The 23,472-nt window shown below is 37.0% G+C and overlaps 3 protein-coding genes across 3 annotated transcripts; 2 read left to right on the forward strand and 1 right to left on the reverse strand.

Annotated features, from left to right (window-relative positions):
- The first annotated feature begins 320 nt into the window (after positions 1-320).
- Positions 321-2,578, forward strand: LOC106160736 (uncharacterized). Its single transcript, XM_013537404.2, has 4 exons — positions 321-559; positions 733-992; positions 1,175-1,303; positions 1,561-2,578. The coding sequence occupies exons 1-4, from the start codon at positions 538-540 to the stop codon at positions 1,921-1,923; spliced, it is 774 nt and encodes a 257-aa protein (XP_013392858.1). The 5' UTR covers positions 321-537; the 3' UTR covers positions 1,924-2,578.
- Positions 2,579-12,335: 9,757 nt separating this feature from the next.
- Positions 12,336-16,347, forward strand: LOC106160743 (uncharacterized). Its single transcript, XM_013537412.2, has 5 exons — positions 12,336-12,418; positions 13,740-13,886; positions 14,690-14,799; positions 14,981-15,121; positions 15,552-16,347. Exons 1-5 carry the CDS (start codon positions 12,406-12,408, stop codon positions 15,936-15,938), a joined length of 798 nt encoding a protein of 265 aa, XP_013392866.1. The 5' UTR covers positions 12,336-12,405; the 3' UTR covers positions 15,939-16,347.
- Positions 16,348-16,366: 19 nt separating this feature from the next.
- LOC106160741 (uncharacterized) lies at positions 16,367-22,375 on the reverse strand. The gene is made up of 5 exons (XM_013537411.3): positions 21,745-22,375; positions 21,128-21,250; positions 20,326-20,618; positions 20,111-20,195; positions 16,367-19,900 (listed from the first exon to the last, which is right to left on the reverse strand). The coding sequence occupies exons 1-5, from the start codon at positions 21,920-21,922 to the stop codon at positions 18,117-18,119; spliced, it is 2,463 nt and encodes an 820-aa protein (XP_013392865.2). The 5' UTR covers positions 21,923-22,375; the 3' UTR covers positions 16,367-18,116.
- Between the last annotated feature and the right edge of the window lie 1,097 nt (positions 22,376-23,472).

Raw genomic sequence — 23,472 nt, forward strand, 5'->3', positions numbered from 1 at the left:
CCCGCGGTTCCTGTTTCTGTACCGTTGTAAAGTAAAGTGGGGTATTCAAAGCCGATGAGGGTAACTTCCAAGTACGCGATGAGTCAACCTACATGTAAGTGACATAGCTTATCTAGACATTATCTTTCGGATCATCCGAAACGGCGCTACTATTTTGTCGAAGTAAGATTAATCTTTTCTAATGTACAATAATTTGTGATTACACAGGGTTTATTGCATAATTGTTGAAATATTCGACAACGTGCGAATCCGATACGGTGGGGGTTCCCCGATTTTAAATGCGGCACTCATAACAAAGGGCACTTCCGTAGGTGCACGTCACGTCAGACATCACATCCTATTCCGACCCACATCAAGAAAATCCATTAGGACATTGGGCATTTCTATATTTAACCCATGAATTCAACACGTATAAAAAAAGATTTCACCACCATCCGAGACATTACAATCTCGAGCCTCTGAACCGACAGCATCACTCAAGACTACAATTAATAAGAAACGAAATCACACTATCTATATTGAAGGAAGATTTTACAGATGGCAATGGGAATTATCCAAAGTATGTAGAAGTATGATAAATAGTACATAATATTTTATTGTGGGTTATTTAACGTTGTGGCATATTTTTTATCTTGTTTTGCAAAGTTTAACTGAAATTTAAAGCGTTCAAAAACAACTGTTGGAGTTTTATTGAGAATGTTTAATCTTAACTGAATGTTTTTATCGTTTTAGATTCATGTCTGCTACTCTTGTGCTTGGCTAGTTGCACTGTCGCAGTGCCTCTGAGGAAATCCCGCGATACCTCTTCTTCGACGGCGGCACCAACTTCGCCCCTTCTTAGATGGCACCAACCGTGTGGGGGTAGTAGTCCTGTGAGCAACGGCCCAGCCCTACCCGCGATGCCTGCTCCTCCTCTGGGTCAGTCTGCTTTCACCATACGTATGCACATCACTGACAATATGAACAAAGTGAAGGATCTTCGTAAACGATGGGTAAGGGTTTTTCATCATCTTCTTCTAAATGAAGAAAAAAATGTAAAAACTAAAACATGATGATGATTCATATACTGAAACCTAAACTTTTTAAAGTATAGAAATTTAGTTTCTTATACTAACATCAAGTAATGCAGCTTTTTATTGAGATCGAAACTTATATGAAATTTCTGTTATTTCAGGTACAAGAAAGATTTCACAGCGATCCTGAATATATCAACTGGATTGAATCTCAGTACATAGTGTACAGTAGTTTGCCACAAGAGGAGCACTGGTCTCAGTTTGTTGGGATTCAAAATGCTGTAAATAACGTAAGTCCTCCAATTTCGACATGTGATTCTAGTAATTTTTTAAAAGTTATATTACATAAACTAGTCTATATGTTTTAATGATTGTCGCTTTTGGAAAAAATGTTCTTCTATGGAAAAGATAGTTGAATGTTTATCTTGCTCATTTCAAGGAATCGTGACGTTTGTTATTGCACCATTGTTTACATAGTTCCTGCAAAACGCTTGCATCGCCATCTGCAGTAAGAAATAATAACTAACGTTTTCTACTTCTATTTCAGATGGACGAGTTCTTTTCACAGAGTTATATTTGGCTAGCCAAAATAGCAGTGCACTTAGAAGAAATAAGGATAGATGAGCTCGCGTCCAATACAGTTTTTAACCAAGAAAACGTCGATGCTCATATGATCCAGAGTGCTGAGGATCAGCTGTACGTCTGCATGTGCGCCGTTCATACCCTCATGACGTCCAGGAACCTGCAGCTGGACCAGACGATCGAGCGAGACATACTGGAGACTACTTTCGCTGACCCGCCAGGCAATTCAAAGACCCTGAGGTACAACAGAGACTGGATCGTTTTCAACCATTTCCTGAAACTCCTAACTCATTTGGAAAAGGTTTACACCGAACTCCAACAAATGTAAGAAGTTGAACTCTTTAAATTTTGATAATCTCCGTGGTAATACGGACAAAACAGTTTACTTGATTTGGGTCCGTTCTGTTATCTGTGCCTAGGGGTGTGCAGCTGCATGAAGGACTACGGCATCTATTATGATCTCTTACAATACAGTTTATCCATTATGGCATTCCAGCTTTAAGTGTGCGTTTACAAATTCATTTGTATATTTACCATTAAAAGTTGAGGGACGAAATTAGTAAACAAAGAGTAAACTCAGTGCTTTAGAATTTTCGCTTATGTGAAAATGATAATAGTAGCGGCTATGCCGTGTTTTATGTAAGTGGGTTTTATCCACTGTCGATTATTTGTGTTTGGATTGGATAACTTTGTGCTATGTGTATTCGTATTTATATATATTCATTATTTATCATATAGGGAATTTAAAATACCAATTCCTATAGTTAATAATTATGCTTGTACATAGGCTTTTATTTATTGAACTTCAATGTTCTTGTGAGCTTTATACCAATTTTCCAGTCGATTCAATGTTAGCAGTGATATATTTATAATCTTCATCTTCCATTTTGGAATTAGGTATTTATTGAGCTGCCTGTGATATTTTTGTGAACTTACAATTTTTACCATATGTTGAAACAATAAAGTTGTTAAAGTTAAATCTACTGCTTTGTCTCTAACTTACTTTGTTTAACTGCTACGATTCAAGCGCCAGCGATCAGAAGGAACTTATTCTTGTATACTTTTACTGCCAGACGTGAAAATGAGAACGAAGTTTTTTATCACCTTAAATGATTTGGGCATTTGTTCCTGGACATCTCTGATGTAACCGTTTTGGAGATGGAAACTGGTCGCTGACTTTACCTTAAAATATCACAAAATTGACCCTATATTTATATTTAGTCACTACATGCCGTGTTCTCATTCTACGGTATCAAGTACTGTGAAAATGAAAGGCCAAATTTGCTCATTAGTCATCATATATTTCCGACAGGTCGGACTCTCGAGCAGACGGGGTTTTTTTTGTTCTTATTCACTTTTTAATATTTATTGATTGATTTTAGGGGTATCTGGTGCATTGAAGGTGGTCAAAGACATAATGAAAGCGAATTTAATTGGGAATGATGTATGGAATGCGTGTCATCTATAAGATTTTAATGGACAAAAGCAACGATAAAAGATTATTCAGAGGGCCACAAAAAGTTATTTGGTTCGACGCAGAAAAGAAGGCATTGACCCCATGAGCATTAGCTTAATTCTTGTCAATACCAGAATTAATTCACAAAATTAATTACTTCTTCGATATAATGTTTTGTCCTCAAATTAAAGCTAGTCGTTACATGACACCACGTCTAATTATCAAGCAGAAGTGTAAGCTGCATTTCCAGTTTTTGAAAGGACGCAAGAATGTAAATCACAATGCTCGCTAATCAAAAACCTTCGGCGTTAAAATGGATCTTATACATTATGCATCACAATTAACAGAGATTCTCATTGGAATAGATAATTAATACATCCGATGAACTTGTCTTTCATTATAATATATTGTCGGAGTTTGATATTTGGTTTCCCCTCAACAACTCAATGATCTTCCTTTTTAATTAAGCAGAGATGAACGAATAGACTAATAGGGATAGAGTTGTCAAGCATTTGTCTCAATGTATCATTAAACTAATCCCATATCAAATTGACCACTTCTTTGTCTATGTCATGATTCTCTTGACAATTAGCATTTGAAAATAAGGGAAGCATTTTATCATTAGTCAACAAATATTTCCAACAGCCTACACTGTCACCTTTTTTGAGAAAATCTGACTCAAGGAATTCTTTATTTGAAAAATGTGATATTAGAAGCAGTCAAGATGTAATTGTGCCAGTTAATGAAACCAATGTAACTTGAAATGCTGAATGGAATGATCGATCAGGCATTACGAAATAAAGAGGCAATTAAAGCAATAGTCACAAGCAATGAGAGTTTTTTAATCTGATGATGAACAGAAGGCATTGGCGGCCTATTAGCTTGTGTTTTCTTGTTAATACCGATTCACATATATATTTTGGTCCTGGAATCGAAAAGGTGTCGTTATAAATCAGATGAGTAATGGAAGATACCAGATTGTGGGGTCATTTTGAACGAAATGAAAAAATTCAATTGTTTCTACATTTAACTTTTAGCGATACAATCAGAATTCATATTTACGCCGACTGTGCAAAAAAAAAAAAAAAAAAAAAAAAAAAAAAAAAAAAAAAAAATCACCCTTCAAAGCTTTAGGGCTACCAGTCTTAACGTTCTACCAGCCCGAACACAAAACCACCTGCCTCAAGTGAAAGTGATCAAATGCCAAAATTAAATGCAGCCACATACTGTTTTAGCACATTAAACCAAATTCAGACGTTTTCCAAGTTAACGAGATATTCTAAATATCGGAAAAGTAATCTTTCACTGGTTCGACTAAAAATTATCTAGTTAGAAGCATCCTGTTTCATCTCACTGGGTCGTCTTCTTCTTAATGCGTTTGGGATTGTGCTCTATTTGTATAATGCATGTATATCATAAGGATAGTTTCTTGAATTGATCCATTAATGCTTTGATCCATCTATGATATTGGTTTGAAGAATTGTCCTATGTCACTTTGCAATATGTTGACTGTGGGCCCCTTCAGTAAACCCTTGACTTTACTTCTACGCAATTTCTGTTACATCCCAAAAATATGCAGCATAAATCACTTACTTCCCTATAACTAACTATTTTATCTTTTTTTTAAATTATATTTATTTGAAGCTCAAAGTTAAAATGTGTTGACAGTCATACCAATTGGTCGGGGTGTAATTGCTTGTCGTTATTGTATGTTGATACCCTGATCTCACTTTACCGCCTACATGTTAATACATGTAGATCTATACAATAAATGAGGAGCCTTAAGGACCACGCCCTCTTTCTCTTAAGATGTCTAAAAGACTAGCAGCAGCTGTTCAATTATTTATCTATCTTATTTTATTATTGCAATAATCATACCAATAACCATGGTAAATTAAGACTTAAAAACAAGATTACAATACACTGTGTATCATTTTCTGCTGGTGGATTAATAAACCCTTCTCATTTTTTATTTCGGAAATATCAAAAAGAATGTTTACAGCAAATAGGTTACTGGGTGCGTTCATACAATTCTAGACTTAACAAAAAAAGAAGAAAAAACAGAATATGAAGCCATTTAAAATATGAGACTATTTAATAATGCAGCGTACAAAGCGATACTACATTTAGAACAACAGACACATTACAATATTGAAACAGCGGAATAAAAAGGAAACTAATTAAGCCGAACTACATAAAACCGGTGTTGTTTCTTTATTGGCGTGGTTCAGCTATATTTCAGTATAAGACAGCCATTGACGGTCTCTGTGCGGTCGACTGCAAACACAAAACATGTGTTGTGAGAACATTAGCTGAATACTTGTGGATGGAGTGATTAACGGGAGACTAAAGTGTAATCTTGGATAAGGCACGTCTTGTGCTCGTATTTTCGCCTTCTTGGAAAACGTAAAAACTGCTCACGCCATAGTCAATGATAAAAAGCAAGATTTATAGACAAAGTTCAATGTTTTTCCCGACTGTTGTGCAAAATAAAATCAAACTTGTTTAAGTTTAACGAAAAACAAAACAATTAATTTGTTCTTACGTTAATAAGACCCTAATTTGGTCAGTACAATAATACTACGCATACGAGTGCTTCTAGAAGGTAAATCTACCGGGTTCAACAACGTAAGCGGATATCAAGAGGGGTGAGCCCGATGGAAGCACCATTTCCCTTTGTCCTACCCAGATGCTGTGGCAAAACAACCTGTTTCTTTGAGGTCGTGACTGAGTTGTTAATATTTCGGCCAGCCAGATGCTCGCTTCCAGCCTAATAATAGACTTGAGTGAAATGCACAGTGTACATCCTGGAATTTTTTTTTTTTTCAATTTTAAGAAATGAAAAACATGCCCAATTTTCTACCCACAAAATGTTTTTTTTTTCACAACAGTTTAATACACGATGCATATCCCGAATCAAACTACCCATAATTTTTACATTCTATAATGTTTCGCAATAGACATGGAGCAGTTAAGCCTCTTCAGAATCACTTATATCCTCTTATGGAAATTGTCTTATTTCTAAAAGGATGCCGGGAGTATGTTTGGATCACTGGGAAGGACACAATCCTTGCATCCAATGCAGGGTAACCCAGGTTTTCTTACATGTGATTGCACCCAATGTCCCAAAAAAGTTCTAGGAGTCAATTCAAAAACACTAAGCACACGGCACACACAGCTGCGAACAGAGAGTAAACAAACTACATTGTACATTACACATGTATTACGTATTATGGTGTGACATTAAGTAGTTAGGGATCTGTCATTTACCTTTTGCACTCTCGAAGAGAGCGTATTACAGCTGTTAAGACAGAAGAGTGTATGGCGTAGGGGTGTCGTGCATATTGTGGTAAAAAGCACGATGCAAAACACGGATATTTTGTGTAATTGTCGACCGCCATTAAAAGGATAAGTCATTATGCAATTTTAAAGGGAGTGTTTATTTGTTTGTGATTTTTGAAAATGGTCCACGTGACACGAAGAAACCAATATGCTAAGTAAAACTTTACAAATGATTTTTTTAAATCTTATTTTAATATACATTATATCTAACGCATATGATTCACAGTGCTCAGCTTGAAATAACTTTACACTGATTGCCACGACCTTTTTTATTTTGAGTCAACTCAAGACGATGTATCCTTTTTCCGCAATACATGTATATATTGTTCACATATAATACGCTTCATTTCCAATATCGATACAGTAAGAATACCCGATAAAGCCAAACATTTGTTGAAGTCTATTTTGGTTAATAGTTTTGCCCAAGCCTTTGACCACACCAAATACCACAGCAATGCATTGTCACGTAATCCAAGCTGAGAAAAATCATTTTACGATTTTACTTCCTCTAATTATTTAGACCAGTTCTTCCTTGTCAGGACAGGGAAGAGTTGTGAAATACTGTCCTACCGAGGAAGGACTGAGCACATTCAATGACTTTGTATTTTTTGAAGATCCAAGATTAAACATTTGATAGGTTTTCTTTATCCAACAGCTATTTATACAAGAAAATGAAAATGCGCCTTCCTATAATTTCATCATCTCATTTCCGTGGTCAAATGTAACCGAAAAGTTAATGTATTATATAGCAGTACAAACCTTATTACCCGAAATAGCTACTGATAAAAGAAAAATAATGCTAAAATGTAAACTCTTTGAGTTAAATTGGCTTGAGGAAAAACAACCCTGTGTATTATTTTTCGTCTTAATTGTCTTTCCTTTCGGTTGTAACGCAGCGTCATCGTTATTTTTACTCCCGCATAATCATTCAATAATTCGTTAACCTGCACCCTTTATCGAGGGGCAAAACAATAGAATTCTACTTATTTTTGGGGGACATGGCATACGTAAATCCTGTGGTAAAAACGAACAGGACAAACCTGACCAAAACACGATAACACTGTAGACTACTTCCCTGCAGTGTCATAACTGTCATTTCAAACCGCAGTCAACAATAATAAAATTGATGAAAAGGCACTTCATCACCTATCAAATCTATCATGTCTCATCTCGTCATACATTAAGTGACTGGGAAAACGCAATTTCCTCAGATTTCCTAGGAATCGCATGCCATACAAGCCTGCAATGATAGTCATTCTATGCTGATTAGCTTACGTCAGTACACTTAACTATATTTATATATATATTACCGAGAGAGCATATGGAAGCTTGTACTGGGTCCTTTACAGAAACAAGCGCAAAATTGTCAAAATCACAATGATTATCTACTCGCACTTCAGTGTTTTTTTATGTTGACGCCGCACTTGCCAATTGTGTCAGTTGAGACAAACGCACTTGCTTGACTACAAAATGTGCTGACATGCGAAAGAAGCTAAAATCAGAGCCACAGTAAATTAACGCACATACACTTTTCTTTTTGTTGGACACATTTTGATTAATAACCAACTAAATCCCTTGTAGATTTCTATCGGCATTTATCTCCTTCTTGGGGATAATTACTTAGGGCAAATTTCATGCACTTCGTTTATCTATCATTGACAGGGCTTTTTCTAACTCGAGCCTCAGATTTGTGAGCACAAATGCCCAAATTAATGACTCCAGCCACGAAATACACTATCCTAACATAAAATAACTTGCCACAAGCACAGCGTTTCATTACACAAACCGTTTATCCGCTTATCTAACCGTTTGATACGTTCCATAACTTCCATATGAGCCGGAGACACATTGACCTTTTTAGTACACCAGGTATCGCTTTTAGTGACAATTTTTCCCGCTTGGTGAGCCACTTGACGGGGCAGCAGGCCCTAGACTGCGCGTGATGGAGGGATCGGATTTTTGTTGTGTGCCTGGGCAGGGGTGGATCCAGGATTATTTGAAGGGGGGGGGGGGGGGGGGGCGCAGATTGATAAAGTTGAATTTGTCGTTCCTCTTGCCGCAGTCCAAAGCGTTTGTATTAAAAAATCAATAACAGTGTCCTCTGCCACTGGTTGTAATGAAACCTTTTTATGACGCGCAAAACGCAATCCGAAATTCGATGGTTCGTGTCAGATTTACGTTAAGTCGCTCAAAGAAAGCTCAAGTACACATAATGACCAGTTAAGCGGTTGACGCTCGCAAACTGCATGATCTACGTGAAGTCTTCATCTTCGGAACCCTCTCCCATGACTCGCGACCGTCTCCTTAGTATATTAATTACATGTAAGGCCAAGTGTAGCTTTTTAGTGACAACTTTTCCCGCTTGAGGCGCCACTTGACGGGACAGCAGGCAAGCTAGTCAACGTTTAGAGATGTAAAGTGAAGAAAACAAACACTATCTAATGAAGAAAAAAAAAAAAAAACGGTGAAAGAACTTAAAACAATTTTGAAAAAATATGGCAAAAATGTAAGTGGAAGGGGGGGGGGAGAACAGTTGATTGCAAGAATGAATACCATTCGCGACCAAGAACTGTATATTTCACATGATTGCTTTACCGATGAAAAATTGAGAGACTTACAGTGGAGCGCTGATTTGGGAGATGGTCCACCGTGTCCAGTTCACAATAATACCCCCGAGACATGTTAAATAATTTTAATGGAGTCGCTTGCTTGCGCGCTCGACTCATTTTATGACCTTACAATTCAATCTATAAGTTCGTCGAACCTCGAGGCAAAGACGACAATTTCATTGTTATAGCCTATGTGGTTTGTTTCTTAAGTAACAGCGTGTTCAAATGTAGTGAAGTCGAACACAAGCTGCTACTACAAAATGCACAAAATATACTTAAAATGACAAAGAATATTATTGCAAGACTTGAAACACGACTTACAGTTACAGTGTATGTTGATATATCTAACGCAAAATGCAGAGAATAATGAATAAGAAAAAAAGAGATTGGAATTCATCCAAAAGCATAAAATCATCAATTAATGACAGCGAATCGATCCACTTGGAGATTTTTCACCTCTAATCCTCTTCCGAAATAGACTCAGAAGCCGGCACTGTAGTGCGTTACTTGGTGCTTTTTGTAACTCTTGGTTGTTTTTAGTTCAAATTTCAGTTTTTAGTTTTTTGGCTGCGATTTCACCGCTTCATGTTTAATTTAGTTTATGTCAGCAAATGGAGCATGACTAGTGTCTTGACAATAACTTCTATCGCCCCTGGAAGAGTCAACAGGATACTGTTTATTAAAAACCGAGAAAAGGGAAAGGGTGTAATACCATCTCGCCTTCTGCCTACCCTCCATCAGGGCCACAAATTGACTTTTCAGTAGATATACACAGTTATGTACATGTATCTGGCTAATTCACGGTACAATATTCTCTATGCGTTGTAACAAAGTGCACATAAATAATCTGCAGCCCTGGTAGAGGGTACCTTCTGTTATAAGCATTACTATACATAGTGGACTCGAAAATGGTCGTTTTCGGCTAGTGGGGCGATTGACGTCATAGCGATAAGAATAGCGATAAGGTAATAGCTGTAGATTTCAACATACACCATTGCTGTATTATAAGGGATTAAGGTAATTAACCTGTTAATGTCAACATCAACAGTGAACGGCACAGTGAAAAACAACTAAATGTGAATGATCTGAAGTGCCTTTGAAACTTTCACTTGTGATCGATGATGTTATCCCCTTGATGAAGACATAGCAATGGCATTTGTGGTTATCATAATTTTGAATAAGAATCATAAATAATGCACATAAAAATGTTTACACACTTCCTTATCATTTCAGGGTTTGGTATCTTTGTAAACCCATGTTACAAAATTTCCCATGTCATATCTGTATATTGGATCAAACCATGATGAAAGTTTCTTAATGCAAGAAGGAAATTAAAGGAAATTGCAAATCATTTATCCATTTAAATTTCCCATTTAACAAATGTAAAAGGTACTATGATGAAAAAAATCCAGTCACACAAAATCAACGATGTAAAACTTTACATTTTCAAATTGATTACTTTGACATTCTAAACACCTCTTTTGTAACAATAATTGATTTTAATTATCCTGACAGTTTTTAAAAATTTTTGTAGATGAACGAAATATGTCAACAATCCATTTTTTTGGAATTAGAAGTTGCAAAGCTCCGAAAAATGGAATAAAAACTGGCGCACCTGAACAGCTTGACAATCTCAGGCTTTTGTCCGATATGAAGCAACATGTGAAAAAGTCAATTTTGGGTTTCAATAAGTTAACCTTAAGAAAATCAGTCAATAGTGATCTGTTTGGTGGTTTATAAAACGGAATCTATTTGAATTTGTATCACAATGGTTATTAACATTACCTTATGAATGTGATTAGCTTACTTGCGTTTTATTTTACACTTTTATCCAATATTCTTATCTCTGCCAATTGAAGGACTAGTGAGTGGAGATAGGGACATTTTGATCAATAAAGACAGCAGAAGTTGAACACACACACACACACACACACGCTTGAGTAACCAATTATTACAAACTGACTGTGGCTACGCTTTGTGGTATCAAATGGAGCATACCTGTTAAAGGCAAAATGAATAATTTCTGATCATATTCTTATCCACTGGAAAAAAGTCAAACCGCATGAAAACGGCAAATGTGGTGCCTTCCAAGGGTTGCACAACTTTAAGCAATGTTCAAAACAATTTAAGTAGTTTAAAAGTGCAATCATTAGATACGGATGCGACCAGGTGGGAGGCTTGAAAAGGCCTAATGCTTGTGCACAAGTTAATGAAATAATAATGATACATTTTACGAATTTTGGACAATTTTGAGAGCTTTGCTTATTCACTTCCCGGTACATATTCAGAGAGAGAGAGAGAGAGAGAGAGAGAGAGAGAGAGAGAGAGACCAAAAGTGAATGCTGTCACAGATTTGGTCCTTTTTATCTTTAAAAGTGAATGTAGGATGTAGTAGAAACAAAAAGCATAGAGAACATTTTCTTTTTTGAAACTTTCAAAAATAATTTGTACCGAGAATACATACCAATCTACACCGATCATAAAACGATTAAAATGAAGACTAGAAATCCTGAAATCAGGCATAATCCTGAAAACTTCACCCATGTTCAATAATGCGAAATCAATATTTTCATGAAACTTCAAACTGATCTAAACGAAAGAACAACTTAGTGACTGAGAAAACATTGAAATGGAATGTGGGGATGTCGAAACAGTGAAGATATGGATAAAACATCTTTAAAATAATAAAAAACATTCGCAACAAGTTCTAGCTTTAGACTGTTTTCTACCCTGTGTCATGTCAACTCTCCGCTACTTTCATATCAAGTTCCACTGCTCTTTATCCATTGATTTACAGATCAATATTGTTTTAGGTTACGAAAACAACAATAACATGAGCATGATTCACAATAAATCGGTTCAAGTGGAATTTAAAGAAACATAATTAGCTCCATAGTTTGATTTCAGGTAGGTAAATTATTGAAGTAATAAAAAAATAATGTCTTTATTTCCTTATAGCTCCTTTTTCAGAAACACCTGTTATTCAACAGCCTGTGTATGATAAACGCAGTCACGGATGACGAGTACTTGTTTCCGTTATCAATTTATTGATGTCTATCAGTTGTCAGTTCCTTTTCGCGAATGTTTTAAAAGTTCATACCAAATTGGAGATCGATGTCACTTTCACTGATGTCTTAATTTCCGGACAATTTCCACAGACTCACTGAAAAATAATTGTTTAGCGTCGCAAGACACGCCTAGGACGAGGTACTTTCGCCGAAATAGCGGGAATGTCCCAGAAAAAGTTGATGATCTAGATGATACAGTTGGCAACTTTTACCCTCAAGACATCACCAAGGTTTGCTATATAAGGTAGGTTTAACAAGGAATCGACGAACATTATCTTTTACACTGACAACTCAATTGCCGTTTTAAATATCGAACAGGACTACATTTTAAGAATATGTGTAGACAAGGTGAGTGCGCATTTTTTTATAATTTTTGTTTCGAGCAAAAATAATCGGCCATATCTGCCAGAGAGCCGTATGGACTACTATATTCCCTTAATGCAAGTTATAAAGCACGTTCTACCATTCAATTTTATTAAATAAAGTGCATAGTATGGTTTACCATTTTATTGATTTATTTTATACACAGTTGGGTGCACCGGCATCCATATAGCCCATTTCAACCATCATTTTGGACTTATAAAACCATTTTTTTATATATTTTATAGCAGTTTTATGTTTTAATTCAATGATTATCAATTACTTATCTTTTGCTATTGACAAGGAAATTCAGACTTTACCATCGGTTCGAAAAGGTCTTTTTTACTTGATAGCTACTCCACCCCACAATTACTTTCAATTTATTATCATTATTTACTCTTTAAGGGCGTTTCAATATTCATGGATAGTTGAAGTACTCTTTGGGACACACTCTTATAATCATTTTACATAGTAAGCGTAACAAATGTGACAACTTTTCTGTGACTGCCTTTAACACAACACTGTAACGCACCAGTTGTCTCATAATGACTTTTGCACCTGCTAAGGATCGAAATGTCTGCTTTTAAATATTTAAAAATAAACATGAGAAAAAAAAAAAACAAAGAATTACATCAGTTGAGATCCTGGACTATTTTGAGAAAATTTGCATACCACGTTCATTTTGTTTCATTTTTGGCTCATTATATATTCCGAGCACATTCCCCGTCCTACCGGGCAAATAAATTGCGCTTTGTTCAGCACCTTCGAGACCGATTCGAGAGCAGTTTTATTAATCAGCACCGTTTATAATAAAAAAAAAATTACAGGTTTAATCACATCAGAAAATAATCATGCCATTCACAATCTTGCGTTGATACCAGTGGACTGGTGTGGTTTTACTCTTAGTTGGTTTAAGTAGCATTTTTGTCACTCCCCCTTTTCTTTCACATTCCCATTTCATTTTTCTACCTCACTTTAAAAAGGTATGCACTCTTTGCACTTTGATATTTTGGTCCACTTCTCCTTCTTTATTGACACCGTGAGGCGCTGCTACATATGTTTATACATCACTGGCTTTTTTGAATTTGGCGTATACATAATTCATTATAATCATTATCATATTTTAACACACACATGGTAAGTTACCATGTCGCCAAACAGCGTAAGATCACAGAATGCAGCAATAAGGTACGTCTGTGTACTTGCGGTTTTTAAGTATAACGCGGAGGGCATTCTAAGTTTATTTCTCCGCATAGTTTAAGTGTAATTTACCGTCCACTATTGTGTCAATGATATCTACGCTTTACAGGTGGCTGCACGTTCCTTGGCGTATTCATACTTATGCTTTACTTCCTCGTCTGCCGAGGAAGGGAACACTCTCCAAAGCCAGTGTGTGCCACTCTTGCCTGCTCCATTACTCGTGTGATAGAAGTTGACTTCTCCAACCCTTGTGGCCGTGAGTATAACAACAGACTTAATTTTTATATGTATGTATTATTAAATCTTTGCATGCATTGTGAAGGACGGACTTGAGGTAAACTGTGTCGTGAACGTGTAAATAGAGATTTGAGTTGTCGCTCTGTGCATTTTCTCAATGTTATGAAAAATGTTTAGGGTCACCGTAATGTTTTTGAAATTGGCAATCTCTCTGCGAATTATCTTAACTCGAATTTAATATCTTAACACCTTGACATGACCAGTAATCCCCGTTTTATGGCCTATAGCCTTTCCTAAAAGCTTATCATAGGGGTAATAAGGATGCGAAAAACACTGAGAAACAAACATGATTTTACTTTATAACGGACCCTGGCAGTAATTGAAACCACATTGTGTAGGTATGGTAAACGGCATTTTTTCAAAATAAATACCAACTTGCATTGAAATCATTGTTATATTTAGTTAGCAATTCATATAGATTATAGTGTGACAAGTACAAGCTGTAAAATGTTATGTTAGCAACTCCTGAGTAGATTAAGATCTTTGTTGGATTTTGTCCTTTTTGCCCCCCCCCCCCCAGACGCACTATCTAAGCATACGATGTTTGGGGGGGGGGGGGGGGGGGTCGGCTTCGCATCCGTGCCCTCCCTTCAAATGACCCTGGATCCACCCCTGTGTATATATATATATATATATATATAGAGAGAGAGAGAGAGAGAGAGAGCGAGAGCGAGCCAACGTAAACACACACGATATTAAACACATTTTATCGTTAGACGCATTTCTGATTACATTTGATATGCAAAGATCTATTTTTTTCAGTTTCACCGTGCAAAAGCAACAGATCTACTCCAAAACCGAAATACCTTGAGAACTTTATTATCGACTTGGGAAAAGCGCGTACCCGGGCAGAGAAACTGTACGGTTTTTATGTAAGAGGAATTTGTATTTTTAAATATTTTAAACAGAAAAAAAAACGAATGCAGAGTTATAGAATTTTTGTTTTAAAAATGTATTTCGAAAATTTCGATAAAGAGATGTTGCATAATATTATATATTATTTCACGAAGTGATACGATTTTATATGCTATGATATCATTTTTAAAATTGTAGCGTGGAAATCTGGGTAACATTATAGCTGACCGTCGACTCACTCGGAATCCCAAAAACGATGTTAGATTGAACTGTGAATCATGGACCCGGGAAACGTTCGGTACTATCAATGGCGCTGACGTCCATCTGAACGGGGAAACGGTACGCTTCTTTTGTTTGGAAAAATAAAGAAAGGGGAGGATCATTTAAGTAAGAATTATAAAAATGAAAATACACTGTGGACAAACGTTGCTTTATGGAAAAAATAGGCGACACACATTTGTCCACTATTAATGTACTTAATCATCTGACAGACTGTTGGTGTGAATATACTGCAAATCACTACTCCGAATAACTCCATGTTATTATAGGTCATAGATCATTTGAATCAAAACAAATAAAAAAAGGAAAACCTGCTGTAACAGCAGTTATCTATATTCTGAAACCTGGCACCGACATTTTTGCTTTTCTTTGAAAGAAATATAAACCAATGTTAATGGCATAGTTAGCACACTTAATATTCATATGTATCAACCACTTTGCCCCTTTACCCGTTACATTGTCACTAACTTACTTCTTTTTACGATTTCAGCTGAAAATCATCCATCATGCTCTGTTGAATTTCACATATCACGTAAGTGACGTTTACAGGAATGCAATTCAAAATAAGTACTGCCAACCTGGAGACAATGAAGCGCGTGATATACAGGAATTTCAGGAAAATAATATGCTTCCAATCTTGTGTACTATCGACGTAATGAAACGTCATCTTCAGATATGCCTTGATTCCGAGATACACGCTCAGGTCAAATCAGCACAGTGGGACAGATGTACAGAGACCAAACACCAAAGGAATGTCTACGGTTTGGAAGTATTTTATCACGGAAAGTGTCTTCTGTCGTTCCTTTGGGAATCGTTCAACGCTGCCATTTCGAAGCGACCTGACGGAAATACTTATTTTCTGGACTTTGGCAACTGAGGCTTGGCCACTAACTTGTCGCATGTCTTCATTTTGAAGACATGCGTTATATTTTTGAATCTCACATTAATTTTGCCATTAACTCCATCGTGATACTGACAGTTTGTCTGTGAAGACTAAAAATGCAAATTCGGTGTTATAATTATTAGATTGAGCGTCAGTTTGTGATTGTAATTATGTGCTAAAACCAGTCAGTCTGTAAGAGTCCAGATTTTGTCTTTGGAAAGTGAACTTATTGTGAGATGCATTTATTTTCATTATAGAAAATACTTTTTCTGTGATTAGCAGTGATATACACAAATTGTTTTTATTCCAGTTGTTTTTTGAAGAATACTCCATATTGATCAAACGACAATTTTGTACGTTTTATATGACCTTTTACACAATCCGTTTTTGCTACTATTTGCATGGGTTTTAAATAAATATAGTTTTATTCACAGCAATGAGTTTCTTTATTTTCCATCCGTCCTCCAGCACTTACATTAGGAAATACTCTGGCATTTTATTCACCAGCTTACCATGTAGTCTCCGTTGAAAATTTATAGTGCATGCAAGTTTCATCGGAAACGTGTAGTTATAAACTGTACCTGTAAACCAGAAAAATCCGTTGTCAATTTATTCCTTAGAGGTGTTTTAACATTCTCACTGTTTTTAGTCGTATTCACATCACATATGAATGCATTTGAAAGGGGTTCAGAGAGACTGTTCAAGCGTGCATCCTTTCAGCAAGAGGTCCCATAGTTCACGGGCATTTACGGCAATTAGTGTGTAAAAAGTACAAATGCCTTCGAGTTGGCTAAGTGTGTGAGATGTTGACATTACTGACAAGGAATAATTGCCGACAGACACAAAGTGGTGCCGAAATGTTGCAAGGAATTACGTGTTACCAAACAACAAACTGATGGACACCCATGAATTTCAACTTTGTTTTATCGGGTACCAAGCAAATTCAAAATCCAAAGATCCCATGATCTTCTTTATAAAAGGTCTGTTCAATTACTGATCAAAACATTTTGTCATTTACCACATTAAAAAAAAAAAAAAAACATAACAATTGCAGAAAATATTAACTTATCTAAAACTAGTATTGCTTGGCTCGAATCAAATATCGCAGCTGTACAGAATGTCACAGGATTTTCTATGCCTTTGAATAAAATGAAATCACCAAACAGAATGGAAATAAGAAGAATACATCTGCATGATGTTTGATATCTAATTACCTACATCACGAAAGTTGTCATTGAGCACAATGGATCCTTGCATGATTGCCTCAACATAGAGCATATTAATAACATAAAATTGAATAATTAAAAAAATTACAATTGATAACTCGAGGCAGTCGACGACTCGTGATGTATTTAGGGTTTTAGTTATGAAATAGGTTTTTAATTGACCTCGGTACGTATGTATGTTATTATCTAGCTTCTTTTTTTTTCACAGCATTTAACAGTGGTGGCTTTCAGTAAATATAACTGCAGCCTCGAGGCGGTGAAGATTCGTGATGTGTTTGTGTCACACCCTCGATTATCTTGGGTTTTAATCATAAAACAAGTTTTTAATTAAGCTCCGTTTATAAATGTGCATTAATATTTGGCTTCTTCCTTCCTCTCAGTATTCAACAGATGCCAGCTTTAAAGTAAATATAGGAGTAGGCCTATGTTGCTATTGTAGCTTGCCTATAAAAGCGTGTTTTATACCTCCTATTCGGATGTAGAGAGATAGTAAAGTCGGACAGAAAAATATTGAAAGCGTTTGTGAGCTATTCTGCTTACCAGGCACTTTTGTTTTCCGTCCACCAAGCTGAAAAATTAGATAAATACGCCCATTGTTTTGTTTAGAATTAAAGGGGTTTTTGTGACTGAATTTCATCGAAATACGTAACTTATAAATACAACAATATGCTTCTGCGTCTCAAGTCCTTTGATAATGAAAAGATAATTGGTCAAATTTTTTCAAATATCAGGACCGCTATCAAAATTTGTTTTTATGGAATACAATTCGCCTATAATTTGACTCATAACTTCTTTGATTTTGCGTTCACCTAAGTGCGTTTCATGGACGCAGTTCTTAAGGCAAACATGCCACGCACGATAGAGTTAGAGTGCAGATTCGGTGAACATATATATACATATTTACATTTTACAAATATATAACTGTTTGGGTACAATTCACACCAGTTTAAACAATGGTATATTCATTTTCCGGTCTTGCATCTTTCGTATCACAGGCATCTCCGTCGCATTTGTTGTCAAAGCCTGTCGCGCAATCGGTGAGGTCAAGATACAATGTTGGTGGTTCTCTCTGTCTCCTTCTCCACCGCAACACCGCGAGAACTACACATATGCCTATCAGTAAAGCTGCTCCACCAGCCCCGGTGCCGATATAAACGGCTGTCTGACTGTCGGCTATTGTTTGACGCTGTTGCTTTAGTTCAGTTTCGTTTTCCTCTTCACTCTGTGTTGGAGGAAAGGTCTCTGGCTGCAAACTACTTGTCAGTGGTACAGACAGGTCAGTACTTGCAGCCACTCTCAAAGTTATTGGTGCTTTCGGTAAACTAGATGTTTTGGGTGATCGATAGTGATCATTTATTGTTTGACTATCAGTTGAAGTCTTGCGATCCTGCACAAAAGATGTCCCTCTTCGTGTTGTCAGCTTAATCCAAAGCGTCTGGGTAACGCCAGAAGAGTTGAACGTAGCTGATGTTGACGAAGATGTCGATTTTGATATTTTTGTAGGTCCATCAGTATTGGATAGAGTGGATACATTGGTAGTTGAAGAATTTAGTGAAGAAAAATTTCGGTTGGTGAGTCTGGTTGAAGGTTGCGTTGTAGGTGTGGATTCATGAATAGAAAAAGTAGGGGTGGTAGTTATGACTGAGGGAGTAGGGGTAGAATTGGGGGTGGCAGTTATGACTGAGGGAGTAGGGGTAGAATTGGGGGTGGTAGTTATGACTGAGGGAGTAGGGGTAGAAGTGGGCGTGGTAGTAATGACTGAGGGAGTAGGGGTAGAATTGGGGGTGGTAGTAATGACTGAGGGAGTAGGGGTAGAATTGGGTGTGGTAGTTATGACTGAGGGAGTAGGGGTAGAATTGGGGGTGGTAGTTATGACTGAGGGAGTGGGGGTGGTAGTAATGACTGAGGGAGTAGGGGTAGAATTGGGGGTGGTAGTTATGACTGAGGGAGTAGGGGTAGAAGTGGGCGTGGTAGTAATGACTGAGGGAGTAGGGGTAGAATTGGGGGTGGTAGTTATGACTGAGGGAGTAGGGGTAGAATTGGGGGTGGTAGTAATGACTGAGGGAGTAGGGGTAGAATGGGGGGTGGTAGTAATGACTGAGGTAGTGGGGGTAGAAGTGGGTGTGGTAGTAATGACTGAGGTACTGGGGGTAGAAGTGGGTGTGGTAGTAATGACTGAGGTACTGGGGGTAGAAGTGGGTGTGGTAGTAATGACTGAGGTACTGGGGGTAGAAGTAGGTGTGGTAGTTATGACTGAGGTACTGGGGGTAGAAGTGGGTGTGGTAGTTATGACTGAGGTAGTGGGGGTAGAAGTGGGTGTGGTAGTAATGACTGAGGTACTGGGGGTAGAAGTGGGTGTGGTAGTAATGACTGAGGTAGTGGGGGTAGAAGTGGATGTGGTTGTAATGGCTGAAGGAGTAGGGGTAGAAGAGGCGATTGATAAGGTAGGTGAAGTATTAGAAGTTGACAGTCTAGACGTAGACATGGTAGTTGACGAAGTGGGTATATTGCTGGATGTTGACTGGCTGTATGATGTAGTAGTTGGGTAGTTGGTCGTTTTCTTAGAGCCTGACGACGAAGAATGAGTTGCCGGTTTAGCCGTTGTTATTGGTGTCCTGGTAAGTTTGGTAGAAGGCGATGTTTTATATAACATTGATGTTATGCTGATGTTAACGGCTGAAGTTACAGGATGTGTTGATCTTGTTGCGGCGTGACTTGTACTTTTCGAATCTGAAATAAAGATGTTTATGTTTACAATGACTATTTTACTCCTTTATGTAACTGTCGGTCAAGTTTTGCTTTTGACCAGAATAATACTTGAAATTTGACTTGTTCCCACCGTCCCTTACAAAGGGTTTTTTAATTTACTGAATAGAACTTTTATGTCGTTAGTTTGACGACCATGCACCAACATGCCAGTAAACAAGAGCCAAAGATTACCTTGGCAACCCTGTATTACAACATCATCCAAAGACGCTGCTGCCTTGCCGTATGCCTTCTTCAAAACGGTTGCTCGAAATATGACCTTTAAAGAAAGAAATTTCGGTTAACAAAGTATTCATTACATCTAACAAATGTATCATTAGACGCAATTGCAAGTTATGACACTGTGCAAAATCTCTTTTTCTGATTTTGATGCACGCAATGAGTCTTACCTTGAAATCTCCTTTTCTAGCAATATTTGCTAAGTCGATATTTCCGGAATCTAACCAATCGGTTATGATTAGACTACTATTCCGTTTCCATAAGAGGGCGCTCTGACCTTGTACCCTTACTTCTAGTGATAAGTAATCTTCGTAAAAAGTGTACAAGTAGTACAGAAAGCTAATAGAACAGATTCCGTAAGACTGTGGGATAACCACTGAAGTGAGGGTGGTGGAGAGGCCTTCTCTGGCTAATTGAGCGTTGAGGTACAAGAAGGGACTCTGTATGGTCTTTGGAGGCGTACCTGAAAAGAGTTAAAATAAGATTTGTCCGTTTTTTTGTGTAGTTATATTATCTATCTATGTCTACCATGTATCTACAGTTTTTTATTATCTCCGCCAAGGAGGTTATGTTTCCACCCCTGTTTGTTTGTTTGTTTGTCATCAACATAACTCAAAAAGTTATGGATGAATTTCGATGGAATTTTCAGGGTAGGTCAGAAATGGGTTAACTATAAAGTGATTAGTTTTTAGTGGTGACCCCGGTCAATAATCAATCAATAATCAAAAATAAAAAAACTAAGTTATGGACCGATTTTGATGAAATTTTCAGGAACTGTCAGAATTGGGCCAAGGAACAGATGATTAGTTTTTGGTGGTGATCCGGATCAATAATCAAAAATCAAAAATATCGAAAATTTAGGAGTGAAGCCATTGGATGGAGACTTTGCTGCCTTGGCGGAGGTCTGCGCTCTCTGAGTGCTTTTCTAGTTTCCCTGTATTTATTGTCGATTATTGACAGTATGAGACTCACTTTGAAAATTGTCTCCAGGTTTTACTGCCTTCCATTCAAAACTGCTGTCAGCGGCATCAATGGTATAACCGCATATCATGACGTCATCGAAATTGCAGCTGCCCGGGCTAAGAGTAATTACCTCTGTGTATTAAAAAAAGAGTTCATGCATTTACTTACTAACACCGATATTATATAATATGTTATCCAACACACGATGATTTATTAAATATTTTATTTAAAATCACTTGTTATGCCTGTGTTTAGCAAGCTTTCACTCTGACTGAAAATTATCTATTTCTATCAAAACTTCATCAGCCCTGAAATCTGAAAATGTTGATTTCTTGATCTTTCATTACCTCAGATGGGTGAGGTTACGACTATAAACAAAAGCATTGTATTGTGCTTATTGTATTAAAGCTACCAGTTCTACGGAAAAGGGCAACGAAAACTGAGAAGCATTAAATAGAAAAAATATACGGATTCATGTTAATATGGTAAGCCAAGTTACGTTCTTCGACTTAAACTGCAAACAACTGAAAAATGGCCCAGATTTAATCGTATACCGATAACATTAATGTTAAATCCTCGTGCAAGTTGTTTCTGTAGTACATTATGTTTTAACGACGTAAACATACCTGTTAGTGCGTGGAATGAAATTAGTGACACCCAGGCGATCCATTGTAAGTTATATTCCATGCTTCTTGTAAAACCGTCTAAAACTTCTAAAATGTTTAACAGAGTGTCCTTGCACTTAGAGATAGAAGTATTGTCGACACGGATCACCCAGTTATTGTGGACAAGAAAGTTAATCATTGCTAAGCTGATTCCCCTGTGTACAAGATACCGAGTACTTGATAGCGGTCTGTGCGATATCTTCTTCCGATGAATTGGATATTGAAATGTTGAGTTAAATATTGTGCATGTATTCCTAAACGATATTAAATCAGACCAGATAAATTGAACGATAAGGAATACAATAGCAAACGACAAAGTAAGTCAAATACTCATCTAAGTAATGATTCTAAAATTAATTCTTGGTTAGCTAGAATAAAACGTAACTGACCTGGTCTTCCAGATAGTAATGAAATCAAGATAGCAAATCGCACCAAAAATGTCACTTTGCCCTACAAGACCTATCTCCCTCACAGACTAAGTCAGGTAGGGCCGAAGCCACATTTTTTTGGTGGTGATGGTGGTAAAGTAAACGGGGCAGTGTTCGGAATTTTTCTTGTCTTAGCTTTTTTTCCTTTTTTTGGCAGTGTGCTAATGCGCACAGAACTCACAGTTTAAACTGTTGTACTATCACTGCACCCGTCCACGCTCAGAATGCATTTCAACGTTCATTTAGCTTACTCAAAGTAAAAGAAAAGTGCTCCTTACATGAATATTTTTTATACATAAAACTCGATAGCATGGTGGTCACTGTGTCTAAGAAATGGTTGATGATACCAGGAAAAGGCGTCCATTATTTTAACAACCACGTTTACGCCCCTTGATTAATGCTGTAATTAAACTTTTTTTAAACTTCGAATGTCTATATCTAGTATTTATGGATTCAAATTCATGGGTTCAAAATTTCTCTAAAATATCTAGGAAGAGTCCTTTGCCGTTGCCATTTTATTTCAGTATTTTGAAATTTCCGGCAATCTCTTCAACCAACCGTGTTTAAATGGGATGATAAAATAGTGGCTGTGATTGATTCTTCACAGCAAATAATTCAAGATAGCAATATGGGGTGATCCGAGATTTTAGGTCAAGTGACTAGTTTACCAACACTTAGACCCCATTTCCAGAGATTAGATCGATCTACTTTAGATCGACCTAACTCCCTGGGGGTTCACGCTAAATAGCTGTCAGCCGGGCGGACACGAAAGTTAATTACCCCCTTACAGCTTGTAGTAGGCGGGACGGACATTTAAGCCGGATTATCTGACAGTAATCTAGTGAGACTCCCCGCGGGGATAGATCGATCTAAAAGTTCTGGTAATACAGCCTTAAACAGATAATGATCCACCCCCTTGACCAATATTTAAATTCGGACAGCCCGTTGTCAAGTTTTAATGTACAGCCACGGTATTTACTTTTTATTATCATCTTTATACAATTAAAGTATAAAATGAAGCTTAATATGATCTGCTGATAAAGTTTAATAAAACTAATTATATCAATTGTGCCCATTACAAATATGTTGCCGATGGGTATTTTTTGTTTCGTGTGGAAGTTGCTTTTAGGGACCGTAGTCGTATCATTTCCTTTATCATCATATCATTGTTAAAAATCTTCATTTTGAAATATGAAGGTTTTGCTCAAATAATACCTGCAGATATCACGTTTGAAAATTGTGAATATTTGAATGATAAACA

Source organism: Lingula anatina, chromosome 1, assembly GCF_051362555.1.
Source record: "Lingula anatina isolate TDL-2025a chromosome 1, LinAna3.0, whole genome shotgun sequence".
Taxonomy (NCBI): domain Eukaryota; kingdom Metazoa; phylum Brachiopoda; class Lingulata; order Lingulida; family Lingulidae; genus Lingula; species Lingula anatina.

Bases quoted from the DNA above. Each gene is read 5' to 3' on its own strand.
- LOC106160736 (XM_013537404.2), top strand. From the start codon at position 538: ATGGCAATGGGAATTATCCAAA. The intron at 560-732 runs GTATGTAGAAGT...TTATCGTTTTAG, and splicing joins GGCAATGGGAATTATCCAAA to ATTCATGTCTGCTACTCTTG. The intron at 993-1,174 runs GTAAGGGTTTTT...CTGTTATTTCAG, and splicing joins AGGATCTTCGTAAACGATGG to GTACAAGAAAGATTTCACAG.
- LOC106160743 (XM_013537412.2), top strand. The intron at 13,887-14,689 runs GTGAGTATAACA...TATTTTTTTCAG, and splicing joins CTTCTCCAACCCTTGTGGCC to TTTCACCGTGCAAAAGCAAC. The intron at 14,800-14,980 runs GTAAGAGGAATT...TTAAAATTGTAG, and splicing joins AGAAACTGTACGGTTTTTAT to CGTGGAAATCTGGGTAACAT.
- LOC106160741 (XM_013537411.3), bottom strand. From the start codon at position 21,922: ATGATTAACTTTCTTGTCCACAATAACTGGGTGATCCGTGTCGACAAT. The intron at 20,196-20,325 runs GTAAGACTCATT...CTTTCTTTAAAG, and splicing joins CTAGAAAAGGAGATTTCAAG to GTCATATTTCGAGCAACCGT. The intron at 19,901-20,110 runs GTAATCTTTGGC...TCTTTATTTCAG, and splicing joins TGTAATACAGGGTTGCCAAG to ATTCGAAAAGTACAAGTCAC.